The sequence below is a fragment of the Poecilia latipinna genome, unplaced genomic scaffold (assembly GCF_001443285.1).
Source record: "Poecilia latipinna isolate Pla-1442-1.1 unplaced genomic scaffold, P_latipinna-1.0 Scaffold245, whole genome shotgun sequence".
Lineage (NCBI taxonomy): Eukaryota > Metazoa > Chordata > Actinopteri > Cyprinodontiformes > Poeciliidae > Poecilia > Poecilia latipinna.
Window position 1 is genome coordinate 39,935 of NW_015112861.1, and position 13,543 is coordinate 53,477.

The window sequence follows — 13,543 nt, forward strand, 5'->3', positions numbered from 1 at the left end:
GAACTTATTGGAAACTCAAGACAGCCATAACATGATGATTTTTTACAAGTGTATGTACACTTTTGACCACAACTGTATATAGAAAATGATTTACCCAAGCAAATCTTCTCTAGTTTAGGCTTTTGAAAACTTTAGGCTTTCTAAATAGAATTTACTATATCAGAAAGTCAGCAAAATTGCTGAAATGTTTCCCAGTTGCCATAATCAACTGTTTTTTGTTTTTTTTTTAGCATTTCCATGTCAGCATTTAGGAGGTAATTAGCTAAATAATGAGGGACACCATAGTGTGTGCAATTCACACAAAGAAATTTGTAAACAGAGCTTGTAAATTTGTGAGTGTAAAACATTTTAGACCCAACATGGAGTAAAGAATAATTAATACACACTTTCTGCCAACATGTCTGACTAGATGGATTTAGGAAAAAGGTTTTACACTCATTTCCAACTGGTTTGACAATGTCACAATGTCGCAACCTTGACATTATTAGTTAAAAGTATAATAAATCTGTAAAAATATCATTATTTTATTCAGCTCTTGTCCAATTGGACATTTAATCCATGTCACCATATTCAACTTGATATTACAGGCTGTAGAAATTCTCATGCTTTCAGTTTTTCACAAAAGCTTGGCTTTTGTTCATCGTTCTGTTCCCATGAAATACAACTCAAGGCCTCGCTGAATTCAAGCTGAGATAATTCCTCTTTGAGTAAACTGCCAAATCATTTCATTATAAGAACTGGAAGGAAAATAGCTTTCTGTATTGCAGTGACTGTTACAGTGATCTGTCATTCCACCAAATAAAAAAAAAAAGAAAGAAATGGAAACATTTGTGTTGAAATCTTTTTATGACTTTACTGGCAAGACATGTTACTCAGCCTATGTCAGCAACAGAGGACAGAACTATCAATGTGAAATAGTGTGTACACCAATAGAGAGAAAAGTCAACTAAATAGTCAACAAAGTAAATAGTGATGAAGCAACCCATGTATTTAGGCTAATCTGGAATGTCTGAGAAAATATCCATAAAAATCGGATGGCTAATCTCCTGGAAAGAGATTATTAGTTTCAGTTAATTGGAAGTGACTATTACATCTTCATTATTTTTTTTTCCCACTCATTTAGGAAAGATACAGAAGGATGGGAGAAAGGAGTCATGCAAACCAATACTCAAAGTAGAGTACAAGACCTCAAGGAGCAGGTATGAGAATTAATTATTGATTAAAGTAACTCCTCATTAAACGTGTTGTGTTTCATTTGTTCTATCTTATTACTTCTGCTGTGAATTCAGTATTTTGAAACTGAATCCATGTGATGTGATCTACGTATGCATAATTGGATACAATGATTAGATAGTCATTTTTGGCTTCTGCTAACACAGACCATGCAAAGTTACTAAATATAAATTCTTCTTCTCCAACAGCGAGCCTTTTGTTATCTTCTCTGGTGGTCTTTCATACGACAAGGCGGGCCGGCGGCCTGCTTTAACCATCATGCATGGCAAGGCCATCACGGTTCTAGAAATGGACTATCCTATTGTGGAGTTCATGGTCCTCTGCGAAACTCCCTACAACAACGGTACAACTTTCCTTCAGCTCTGTTCAGATGTTTTAAAGCCATGATGACATCATTTGTTGGCATCCACAAGACGTTTGAAAATGTCAGAATAGAATCTTTATGAAGCTTCTACACATTAATTAGCCAACATCAGACATCTCAATACACTGTGGAAACAGGGTTACTATACTAAACATGTCGTGGGTCAAATGTGGATCAGTACCGTCCTGGATTGATTGATTCAGAAGTAAATGAAATTCAGTACGTTAGAGTTTCCAGGTATTCATCATCGGAGAATTTTCCGGAAGTAAATAAAACACATTCATATTTTCCGAATGATTTATGCTTTTGATGCAACATTTCTTTCTCTGCTTTCATAATGTTTGTAAGTACTTTAATGTTATCCTAAAAGTGATTAAGGAAGATGAATTGGATCTAAATGGTACCATTTGCCTTGCAGAAGTCCAGGACCCTTATGCGGTGGTGGTGCTGTTGGAGAAGGACTTGATTGTGGTGGATCTGACACAAAGCAAGTAGGTGCTTCCCAAACTGCAAAGACCTCCACCTCAAAACATTTTTTTTTTTGCAATATTCAACATGATAAAAGAAGAAAAGCATTAAAAATTTCACCTAAGGCTGAGCTTCAAAACATAAGAAAGCTCTTTAGCCCTCTCAGACTGATCAGTCAGTCCATCAATCTATCAAAAATGTGTTCAAGCAAATTTCTTACTTCAATGGAAACACTTTTGTATGAGAACTTTTCATGTTTTACGATAAGAATTGTTGTGAATGTGGCCTCAGATGTTCTAATCCAAATACCTTGCTTTCAGGGTGAAAACTCTACCACCTGGGTTAATTAACCTCTAAAGGGTGATGTGAAGATAAAAGCTGCTGATGAAAAATGTTAACAGATTATCACCTAAGCCCTCAGAGTACATTTGAATAGTAGATCAACACTTCAGTATAAATTAGTTTGCTCAGTAAATTAGATTTCATAATTACAGCAGTCAGATATAAATGTCTCCTGACGGTTGTAGTGGTAGCACAAACAGATTGTATTACACATTCTTATTGATCAGCAGGAAGTTCTGTTTAAGCTGACACACTGCTAATAGAAGTCTATTCAATAAGTAAATAAAGTTTTTTGCTGTGCTTTGCTGTGACGAACTTAATTTCTGAGTCATGTGTTTTAATATTTAGATTTTGTTGTAGACGTGTTAAAATTTACTGTTGACAAAATGGTTTGAGATCAGAGATCTTATTTTACTGACTTTGTAAAATACCAGTTTCTGTCCTCTGTAGTTTACAGTGCTTCATATTTTGTTTTCTCTTATTCTAATATCACATTATGACATTTAACATTCTTGTGTCTTTCAGCTTTCCTGTGTTTGAGAACCCATATCCCATGGATATCCATGAGTCTCCTGTTACCTGCACAGCTTATTTTGCAGATTGCCCACCAGACATTATCCCCATTCTCTACTCAATAGGAGCTAAAAACAAGAAGACTGGCTATAGCCACAAGGTGCAGAAGGTTTATTATCAAAATGCAACTTTAAGAAAGATCTCTGTTTTCTTTGTTGTTGTTTTAGCATAGTTGTTGTTAGATCTCTTTAGTATTTTATTTAAAGGCATTCAATGTACATTTTAAATTTTACTAGCAGCAGAGGTGACTTCACACTGGGTGTAAACACGGTGTTTAATATTTTTTTTAATTTTATTTTTGTAGATGTCAAATTTCTTTAGTCGTAAACACAAGTCTGAGTAAAATGTAGAGCATTTCCTTAACTCCATTTTCCATTTATTCAGACTTGGGAATTCAGACATGGGAATAATTGCCTGAGGAAATGTGATGGATTATCACCAAGCTCTGTTTAATTTTAACTCACTCACTTTTAAATTGAAGAGCGCAAATCTACATATTTTGTCAAATGAAAATTGGAGTATTTAATAAAAATATTATTGGGACCACCGTTGGTCAGCAGTGAAAATATGCAGATTTTATAATGATTTTATTTGTTTTAAGGAATGGCCAATTGGTGGCGGAACATGGACATTAGGCTCTCACACTTATCCAGAAATCATCATCACAGGGTAAGTTTGAAATACTGGAATGAGATTATAAAAAAAAAAACATGTATTTCTGGGATGTCTGGCAGCCTTTGTCAGCTATAAAATAAATCCAAAGGAGTAACTTTACACACCCGTGTTATAAGTAATGTCTGAATAGTATTGATTTAACACGTGTGAAGTGAGTCCATGCAAACCAAGCTCAGGAGAAAACGGCACTACCCACAATGCTTTTTACAGGACTGACAGACATGTTAACTTGTTAGGCTTGGACACAGGAGGGTGCCTGCTTCTGAGCGTCAGCCGAGTCGAGTCTCTGATGCCGATATGGAGATGCTTTCTGTGAAGAGCACAGTGTGAAAAATCTTAAAATCTCAGATCATAGCGACACTTGGCCTCAGAAAAACCTCAGAATTAAATTTTTATTTCTCATCCAACAGAATAAAAATAGCTGTGCTACAGATCTAAAGAGAGCAATTTACAAAAATATTGATGAATCATTAACTTAGGGAAGTTTGGTTAGTTCTGAAGCGGTAGCTGCTAAAGTGTCTTTAGGGGCGGCAATTTGTGGTGTTGAAATATAAAATGAGATTTTAAGATTTACATCTGTTGACAGATTTCTCAGTTGTTCAGAAAAATAACAGGTTTTTTTTTCCTTTTTGTTCAGACATGCTGATGGGTCAATAAAATTTTGGGATGCATCTGCATGTAAGTCCCTTCTCTAATAATCTTCCTGAAATATTGTTTAGAGATCATCTCAGGTTCTTTGTGACACACCACAATCCAATAAGCAATACGAGTTCCCCCAATGCGTCACTTCCATTTTGCCACAGGCTTAAAAAAGAGGACACCAAAGCAAATTAATAGCACTCTCATGATAGGGGAAGCTGCACAGCTAATTAGGCACATTGCCTAGAGTCATATCAAAGCTATTAGCAGAAACAGACATAAAATAGCATATGAAAATGGGGTCTTACCAAAGAGAAAAGAAATATTCAGTGTATTCCTGTTCTTCAAATTTGTTTCAAAAGTCACACTACAGATGTTGTACAAGCTGAAGACCTCCAAAGTGTTTGAGAAGCCAAAGCCAGGTGACGGCCGGGCTGCTGAGCTGGGGGAGGAAGACCCTTTTGCTGTTCAGATGGTTAGCTGGTGCCCTCATAGTCGCATCTTCTGTGTGGTCGGCATCTCGGCTCACATTATTCTGTATCGCTTCAGCAAATATGATGCCAACACTCAGATAGTGGTGAGTAGAACTAAGAATCTGAACAAGCATGATCGCAAACTGATTATCTGGTGCCCTGCATAAAAGTTAAGTCTGAAGCGCTGGAATCACCGGCTCTGTCGCAGTAGCTGCAGGTTTGTGGATTCATTCATCTTTCTGCACCACTGTCGTTTCTAGTCCTTAGAAGTGCGCTTGCAGTGTGAGCCGGAGGATATTATCACTCCATCTGAGAATGAAAACAATCCCTGCTTCTCAGAGCCAGGCTCCCACTCACCCCAACCCCACCACCAATACCCGGTTAGCCCTGGCAGCAGGACACCAGACGGTGCTAGAGACAGCATCCCCTGCCTCAAGTAAGAGCTCAGCTCACACACTGCAAACACAAAACATCAGGTAATTCCTGACTTGTGTATGAAAATACTTACTAAAAACAGACCAGTTAAAAATAAAGTGTATTTTTTTCAGTGTATTTTTTTTCAGCATGCAAGGACATAATTGAAGCTAGAAACAACAAAAGTTTTAATAGCAGATATAAACACCTAACTGTTGAGTGCAATTCCCTTCCTTCTTTCTGTGCTGGGTACCTAACCAACCTGCCTCTCTCCTTTGTATCTGTTTTAGAGTAAAGGACAAAATGGTCCGGGTCCCTCCTGGCTATCAGTCAGACTTGGTCATCCAGCTGCTGTGGGTGGATGGTGAACCGCCACAGCAAATCACCAGTCTGGACCTCAATTCTGCATATGGGCTGTAAGTTTGTCTGCCGGTCTATCTGTGCAACTGATATTTTGTGGATTTTGTGGACTGAGTAAATCTACTATCCACGGACAAATGGAGTCCTTGCAAGAAGTTTGTGTAGACTTGGCAATAGCTTGAATGTTATAATATTAGAAATTTGCTGGTTTGTTTGAACTCTTTGTTTGAGCAGAAAGGACATACAGTCTACAACATGAGTGATTTTAGAAGCAAGTGCCTAAGTTAGAATGTGTTTTGGATTGTTTCTTATTCAAAAGGGGTCAACGTGATGCATACTGATTAAAATATTTACTCCCACACTAAATGTTCAGATGAATGCCTTTTCAAGTTGCAGTGGACCAGTTAGTTTTTATTTGCATCACAAATATTTCTTCATCCATCCATCATTCTAGTAGAGAGACCCTCACATCCCTCTCCTTAGCCACTTGGGCCAGCTCCTCTGTGGGAATCCCAAGGTGTTCCCAGAGAGCAGTTCCTCCAGGATGTCCTGGGTTTTCTTGCAGATGACTGCAAGTTAGACTACATTAACATTTAAATACCTCTATAACTTGTTGTTTTTCCCATCCTATAGTTTTATTCTTATGATGGACGGCATGGTTTACTTTTCAGGGGCTGAAACAAAACAATTGTTTCTTAGTTTCGAATTCTGTCAAGAAGGGAACGTTTAGCTAAGGCTAAATCCTAAACCTAGAGTAAATGCAGTCTATTCCAAGCACACATGGTGTTGTGTATGCATAGTCCTGCCCATCTGTCTGGTTGTTTCTGTCCTTTCTTTGGGCCAGTTTCAGCACATAAAAGCAGGTTTTTATGTATTCTGGTTATATAAGGTTGTATGAGGTTCCAAAGGGCATAAAATAAACATTAACAGAAACGGCTAGCACATTTAAGCATTCAGGAACTGTTTGTTAAGCAATGACCTAGCAATGTTAATTATGCAGCACGCTGTTCTGACAGACATTGAAGATAAGTTTGGATATGAAAACTTATATGTACTTCTGCTGTCATTGATTAAGATAATGCAAGTGTCCTTAATTGTAAAAACAGGAGTTTATAAAATAATTTGCATCATTTTAAAAATTATATTAAAAAAAAACATATTTGGGAGCGTTGCTCTAATATAAAATAAAATAATGTGGATGTGTATATGCAGCAACTGCACACCTCTTTCCCGTTTCCTTTAAAGAATGCTTAATTGCTTTTCTTTGAAAAGAACCTCTGCTATGAAAATCAGTAAAGTCACAGCTCGGTTTAAAAAGCCCAGTGAAGGCCATTGCATTTTTGTTTGAATTTCTCATTTGAAGCTTTCCATAATTTAAAATAGCTGCCAGAGATTTATTTATTTTGTCGTCTTTAGCTGGCTTTTTCCATGAATGCAAACTCTCCTTCTTAGACGTACACAAAAAAAGAGTATATCTTTAGCTTTCTAGATTAAATATTTTTAGCTTTGTGTTAATTGAAGTAGTGAAAGACTAAATATAATTTACTTGACTTCCAAAAACAAATTAGTTTCTTTGTTGTAGACAATTGTTTTATAAATGAAAGAAGCTTTAAACAGTATTGATGATATTAGTCCTGTTTTTGTGGGACTGCTTGCTTCTTCTGTAAACTTCTTTTTATATTGTTTGACATTCCTGTTATTCCTTTAAAAACCACCATATAACTTTATTCAGTTTATTTATACAGCACAGAGTCAAAAAATGTCTTAAAGCATTTTACAGGGGAAAAAGTGTACTTGAGTCATCAACTGATGAGCAGTATTTTCTTTGTGGAACAATTAAAGATTGAGTGAAACCCAGAAGCACTGGGCCATCAGTACTGTCTACAGAAGGCAAAGAAAAGAAATGAACAAATGTGACGGCAATAATAACTGCAGTTAATGCCTTAAAGAGGAGCACACAGTAACACTGTAAAAAAATGGTTAATGAGTCCTCCAATAGCCTAAAGTTATAGCAGGATAACTAAGAAGATACCACAGGGAAACCTAAGCCAAACTAACTGATTTATTTATTTTTTTTTAAGTTTGAAGCCTACTTTTAAAAGTGTGCCTGACAAAAAAAAAATTTCCACAAGGGACAAGCCTAAAAACTGAAAGGTTCCTACTTAAAATACATGGGTTTTGAGTCCCATAAACTTGTGAATGGATACGAGCAAGAATTATTTTTATTTTATTTATTTTTTACCTTTTCAAAAGTATTATGTGTCCCTACTATAGAAAAATGAAAAACATTGTCTCATCCTGCATGTACAAGGACAAAGTTCGGCTATCGAGTTTCTCCTGCTCAGTCATGCCTGACGCTCCAGAGTCGGGGCGCAACAGGTGGCTGTGAATCTTCTGGGAAATCGGGCATTAATACTGAAATCACAGCAGCGCCAGCGGTGTGCGATAAAGACGGGCTTTTGTTGTCAGTAATTGCATCAAAATGTCACAGATAATTTCCCAGTGTTTGGAAGTCCTCCATGTTCCACCTTTTGTCAGTGAGAGAAACCTTGTCAAATAGGCTAAAGCATGAATATGTTTTTGATTTTGTGGTTCCTTTGTGTGTTTGTGCATCCAGATTGGCGTTTGGGAACTGTAACGGTCTTGCAGTGGTTGACTACTTACAAAAAACTGTTATATTGTGCATTTCGACACTGGATCTATACGGAGCCACCGATCCCTATCAGCGCCTTACTCGTTCCCCCCGTAGGAACAGGCAGTCCACCTCAGGTAGCACACACAAGCACATCTGTCTTGCTATGTAAACCTGCCCATTGATGCACTTACCAGGCACCTAAACAATTAACTGTCAACAAAGCGATCCAACACTCTGTCTTTCTGTCTCAATTTTCTGAGTTTCTGTCCTCTCTTTTTTTCTTCTATTGCTTTTACTCTTTTTTTTACATTTATCTAAATTGTTTCTGTTAACATTTAAAATGCTTGAAGGTGCTAGCATGCAAAGCTAACTCATTTTAGATTAATATTTTGAAATACTTTAGCTCAGTGCTTTGTTTTATTCCCAGTAAATTTCACAGCTCATTTGACTAAGCTCTAGTGATGAAAGCAGAAATGTGTAACCTCCTGTAACTAATCTATCCTAACCTAAACCTCTATGTTTTCTCACTTTTTCTTATATTTGTTACACAGTTCACATTTTATGAAGGATATTAACATCAGGCATTTGTCGATAGCAAGTTCCTCTCCTATGCTAACTAAAATGAATAAAATCAATGCCATGTAGAATCATTTTCAATAAAAAATACTATTGAAAAGTTCATTTCAAATTACTAAGCAAAACACATTTTATAGATTATTTACACAGACTGATGTTTTCAAGCCTTTATTTCTGCTAATTATGATTTTTTTTTTTTTGCATCCAGCTAATAAGACATTTTATAGAAAAGAAGGTTAGGATATGACATCAGACTAATAAAAACATTAATACATGAAAGTGGGGATGATGAAAAGTGTTTAATACCGCCTTCAAGCTTATTTTCATCAGATGTTGTTAATCTGACAAAAAAAGATTCATTCAAAAGCTCATAATAATGCAGAAACCTAAAAGCCTTCACAGTACGCCCCAAAACACTTCTGCTTTGAATTATTTTACAATGGCATATTTCACAATTGATTAAAAAACGTCAAAACCAGTAGAAAATCCAATTCTTTTTGACATGAACAGCCTCTATCAAACAGCACTGCTCTTCTTTACCTCTTTCCTTCTTTCCTGTCACACACGGCAAACAAAAACACTTACCACATTGTTATGAGGTGCATGTTAACAAGTTATGTGTCATCTAACATTGACATTTAATATGCATGTTGTCATTTGGTCTCTCTGTTTGCTCTGTTTTAAGTCCTGCTTGAGCATAGATCTGTAGTCAAAAGCCACAGAGGTCTTTTTGTACTTCCTAACCCCCGCCTCCCTTTTCTCTGCTCCCTACGTCGGCTGGCGATGGCCTCTGAACCCAGTTATTCATACCTTAATGTGTTGTAGCAATTTTCAACATTCAGAACGTATTGTGAAGAATAAGTCCTGACCTTAAACTAGCCTTAGTTTCAAACTGTCCAGCAATTTAATATGTATCTAAGTAGAAACAAATAGTATGAGACAATGTGCATGTTGTTAGAAACTGAACTGAGGAGAGTAAAAAAAACAAAAAAAAAAACACAGAAAAGATTTGAAGTCTTAGGATCCAATTTTTTTCCCAATAGCTTTTTTCAAAGTCTTTAAATTGACTTTGGCAAAAATCTTTATGAATTGATTTAGAATTGAGAAAAAACATCCAGATTTTGGGTTCCACAGGTGCTTGTAGTGGATACAAAGGGTTTTCAGTTCTGAAGTCATTACAAAGTGAATGTCAACGGAATAAAAAAAATATATATTTCAAAATGTTAGTCACCATAATGACCAGCTGTTCCTGTAGCTCAACTGTCTTTATTAAAGTTACGTTCTGTCTTTCACAACACATTTTTAGCTGTTCCCACCACTCATATATATCTGTAAAATAGACTGTAAGCATAAATATTATGCAAATTGCAATTCTGATGCTTTGATCTGTTGTTTTACTGAGCCAAAAAGCTTTAATGCTTTTTGAGTTCTTTCAGTGTGATAACCTTGAGTATCAAAATGTAAAACATGCTCAAATTGCTTTCCTTTTAAATTTATAAAAATATGTTTTTCTCCTACTGCTAAAACAATGGAACTGTATAATTATTTTTACTGCTAAAAATAACTCTTTCATGTTGTTTTATACACACAGATTGAAACCAAAAATATAAACTTGTCATTCTTGTCTTTATAGAATAATACTTGGAGTACAAGCTAATATTTGCTGGCTAATCAGTTGCAGGCTACAAGACAGTCAGCTGATTAAGAAACAGTTTGACTGAATTAAATTATTACTAAAATAAAAAGGGAAACAAAAGTATTCTGTAAAAGACTTATTGCTAGTTATCACAAATGCTTGATGGCAGTTTTGACAAAAGATGGCACAACTGTCATTGGTTATATAGTGCTTTTTCCCTAATAAATAAAAGTGTTAATTAAAAACCATGTTTTGTATTTACTCAGGTGAACTTTCTGATATCAAAAGTAGATAATATAATTAAATAAAGAATGTAAATGTCAAAAAAAAGCAAAAAACATCAAATACAGTTGGAAAGGAGAAAACACTTTCTTACTGCACTGTGTATTCAACAATAACAATCCCAAGGAATACACTTGGAAACCGTGCATCTAGTTTGAAATATTGCTTTTAAATTAAGTACTTTATGTTGCTACTTTATTAATTAACTGGAGTTACCTTGTCATTACTGAGGTAAAGTTTAGCCACAAAGTGCAATGTTTTTATTTACAAAGCAATTAGTTTCCGCAACAAGAGATTTATTTTATGTCTGGCTCTCAGTAATGATATCTCTCCTGCTAACACAGTGGTTTTTGAGCAAATTACCTATCAGCATCAGCATTTCTGGAGTTTGCCGGAGCCGCCGGTATATCTTGTCTGTCCTCCCCTGACACTAACTCAGTTGCTGCTTGCTCTCACTTTCTTTTTCACTCTAAGCCTGTGTGTTCTTCTCTCCCCCCCTCCTCCCTCCCTTCCCCCTCCCTGCCTTTCTCCCTAAAAATATGTTTTCTCCCTCTTGACATCACTCCTTTATCTTCTCTCCTTCTGCCATTTCTCACCCTACTCGCAATGCTATCACTCACTCGCTCTCTTCCCTCCCTCCTATCTCATGTCTTGTCTTGAATCTCTTCCCACATCTCTTCCTCCTCTCCCCTTCATCCCCTCTCCTCCTCCTCTGCCCCCTCCTCCTCCACCTATTGGTGACTCTGTGGCTGCTGATGTGGGCATGTGGGGCCTGCCTGACAGAGCATTGCATGCGCGGCCTGTCTAACTTTTATTCAGATTCAAAGAAAAGGATCCGTACATCCTATCAGAGTAAGTCGGGCCTTCCTACAGTAAAGGCTGGCGTGAAAGAACTCTGTGAATGTGTGTGAGTGGAGGGGGTTGGCTGGGTGGGTGAGTCTCTAATAGGTTTTTTGTGGAGAGGACAGACATAGGAACAGATTTGGACACATTCCAAAGCAACAAGTTGAAGAAATAGTCTAAAACCTATTTTTCAGCATAATAGCAAATCCGAAAGAAAATTGTGCCATGTGACTTTCAAAGGCATTCCTGGGCCTTGAATCTTTTGTGACATTATCGGCACAAACTTCAATGTGTTTTGTTGAGGGATTTATCTGATAGACCCGGACAAAACGGTGCATAATTGTGATCTCGAAAGAAAATGTAATTTGTGTTTCAGTAAAAATCTGAAAAGTGTGGTATGCATTTGTATTCGCCCCTAAGAACCATAGCTTGGAGAATCAGATTCTTGTAGCTTTTCACCTCCAGACACTGACCAGAATTTTTTCTGCCATGGTTTTTCAAAAATTCAATTCTTGTGTATTTCTTGTAGCTTTCGTTCGACACTGACTTTCTGTTTATCATCTCTAACACATAGGCCAGATATGAGTGCATAAGTTACTATATTGATTCCTCCAGAGCCCCAAGGAAGTCTCTTCTGCTTCTTTGAATAATAATATCCTTGCCTAGCCAATCAGTTTTGATGGACAAACATGTCTGTATAGGTCTTAAAGTTGTGCTTTTTCCTTTCCATTTTTAGAAAATTGACTTAACTTTGACAGAAGATTTCCAAAACTTTGAATATTGGTTTATAAGCCAATCACTGATTAGTTTACTTCTGGAATCTGCTGGTTGCACTTACTTTTATTTTGGGATGTCAGAGTAAAGGAGGCTCAGTGCAAATGCATGCCACATTTTAGATTTTTATGTCTGAAAATTTTTGGAAACGTTACACTTAAGCCCAAAATTATTCTCAAAAATGATACTCCTTAAAGTGTTTAAGTTAACCCATATGGTCAGTTTGACTAGAAGTCATATTATCTGGGAATCCTGCCAGAGTCTCCAGCTGACGCTGATCAAACCTAAGTAGTCATTAAGAAGAGTGTAAATCATTTTTGAAATGCCATTTTTAATAAGCTCTAAAGAAAAACTGAAATTGTTCTTTTCCAACTTTTGTTTTATTATCTTTTGAGAGATATCTGTTTAATTTAACATCAGGCTCCATGTTTTTGATTAAAGGAAAATAACTTTGGGCTTAATTGTGTGTTTTCATTCCACTTGACAAAGGTATGTTACTCTCTGTTGCTCTATCACATAAAATCCTAGTGAAATACATTGAGGGTTTTCGTTGCAACAAGCCAAATGGGAAACCTTTTAAGGAGTAGGAATCTTTGTGAAAGCCACTGCAGAGGACTACTTCAGTTTCAGTCATGTCTAAATTATGTTCTTTGCAGGAAAGAGAGAAAGAAAAAGTCTTGAGTTTAGTAAGAGCAAATTATAAATATTCTAGGCTTCAAGTGATGTATATTTTAACTACATTAAACTTTGAAACTTGAATTGTTCCTGCACTGGATTGAAATTTATGTGTATGATTTATTCTTTGTGGGATACAGTTTGACATGAATTCTTGATCAATCCAATAAAAATGTTTTACTGAAACCTTTCAGTCGAACTGTCTGTCAAGTCTTTAGACATTCACTGAGACAAAATTAGACGGTTTGTTAGAACTTTTGACTGAGTGGGAAATAATTTAATTATTGGAAATTTGTGACGACTCAGTGAGGCTTTTAATGAGCCCGCAGCGAATGCATATCACACAGCAAACATTGACAGTGAGATCAGGGTGTAGTTATGTGAGCAGATATGGTTTGTTTTGATTTTTTTTTTTTTTTGAAAGAGAAATGACTGCATTTTGACCTGTGCTTGCTGCATGCAATCAGATTTTGAATGGACTTGTGTTTGGTTTGTGTTTTGTTTGTTTGTCTAGGTCACTTTAAAGTGTGATTTGCACTACGTGCTATATAAACTAAATTAAGTCCACATTTACATCTCGG

At 36.3% G+C, this 13,543-nt stretch overlaps 1 protein-coding gene across 1 annotated transcript in view; it reads left to right on the top strand.

Moving 5' to 3' along the window:
• The window catches only part of stxbp5l (syntaxin binding protein 5L), a gene marked incomplete at its 5' end in the record, with an annotated part of 82,513 nt that overhangs the window by 34,933 nt on the left and 34,037 nt on the right, over positions 1-13,543 (top strand). The window contains 11 exons of the mRNA XM_015032560.1: positions 1,124-1,199; positions 1,422-1,576; positions 2,016-2,088; positions 2,933-3,080; positions 3,582-3,649; positions 4,293-4,333; positions 4,657-4,871; positions 5,028-5,203; positions 5,472-5,597; positions 8,159-8,310; positions 11,454-11,522. Of these exons, the coding sequence (XP_014888046.1) occupies positions 1,124-1,199; positions 1,422-1,576; positions 2,016-2,088; positions 2,933-3,080; positions 3,582-3,649; positions 4,293-4,333; positions 4,657-4,871; positions 5,028-5,203; positions 5,472-5,597; positions 8,159-8,310; positions 11,454-11,522 (1,299 nt within the window). The remainder of the gene's footprint in view (positions 1-1,123; positions 1,200-1,421; positions 1,577-2,015; positions 2,089-2,932; positions 3,081-3,581; positions 3,650-4,292; positions 4,334-4,656; positions 4,872-5,027; positions 5,204-5,471; positions 5,598-8,158; positions 8,311-11,453; positions 11,523-13,543) is intronic.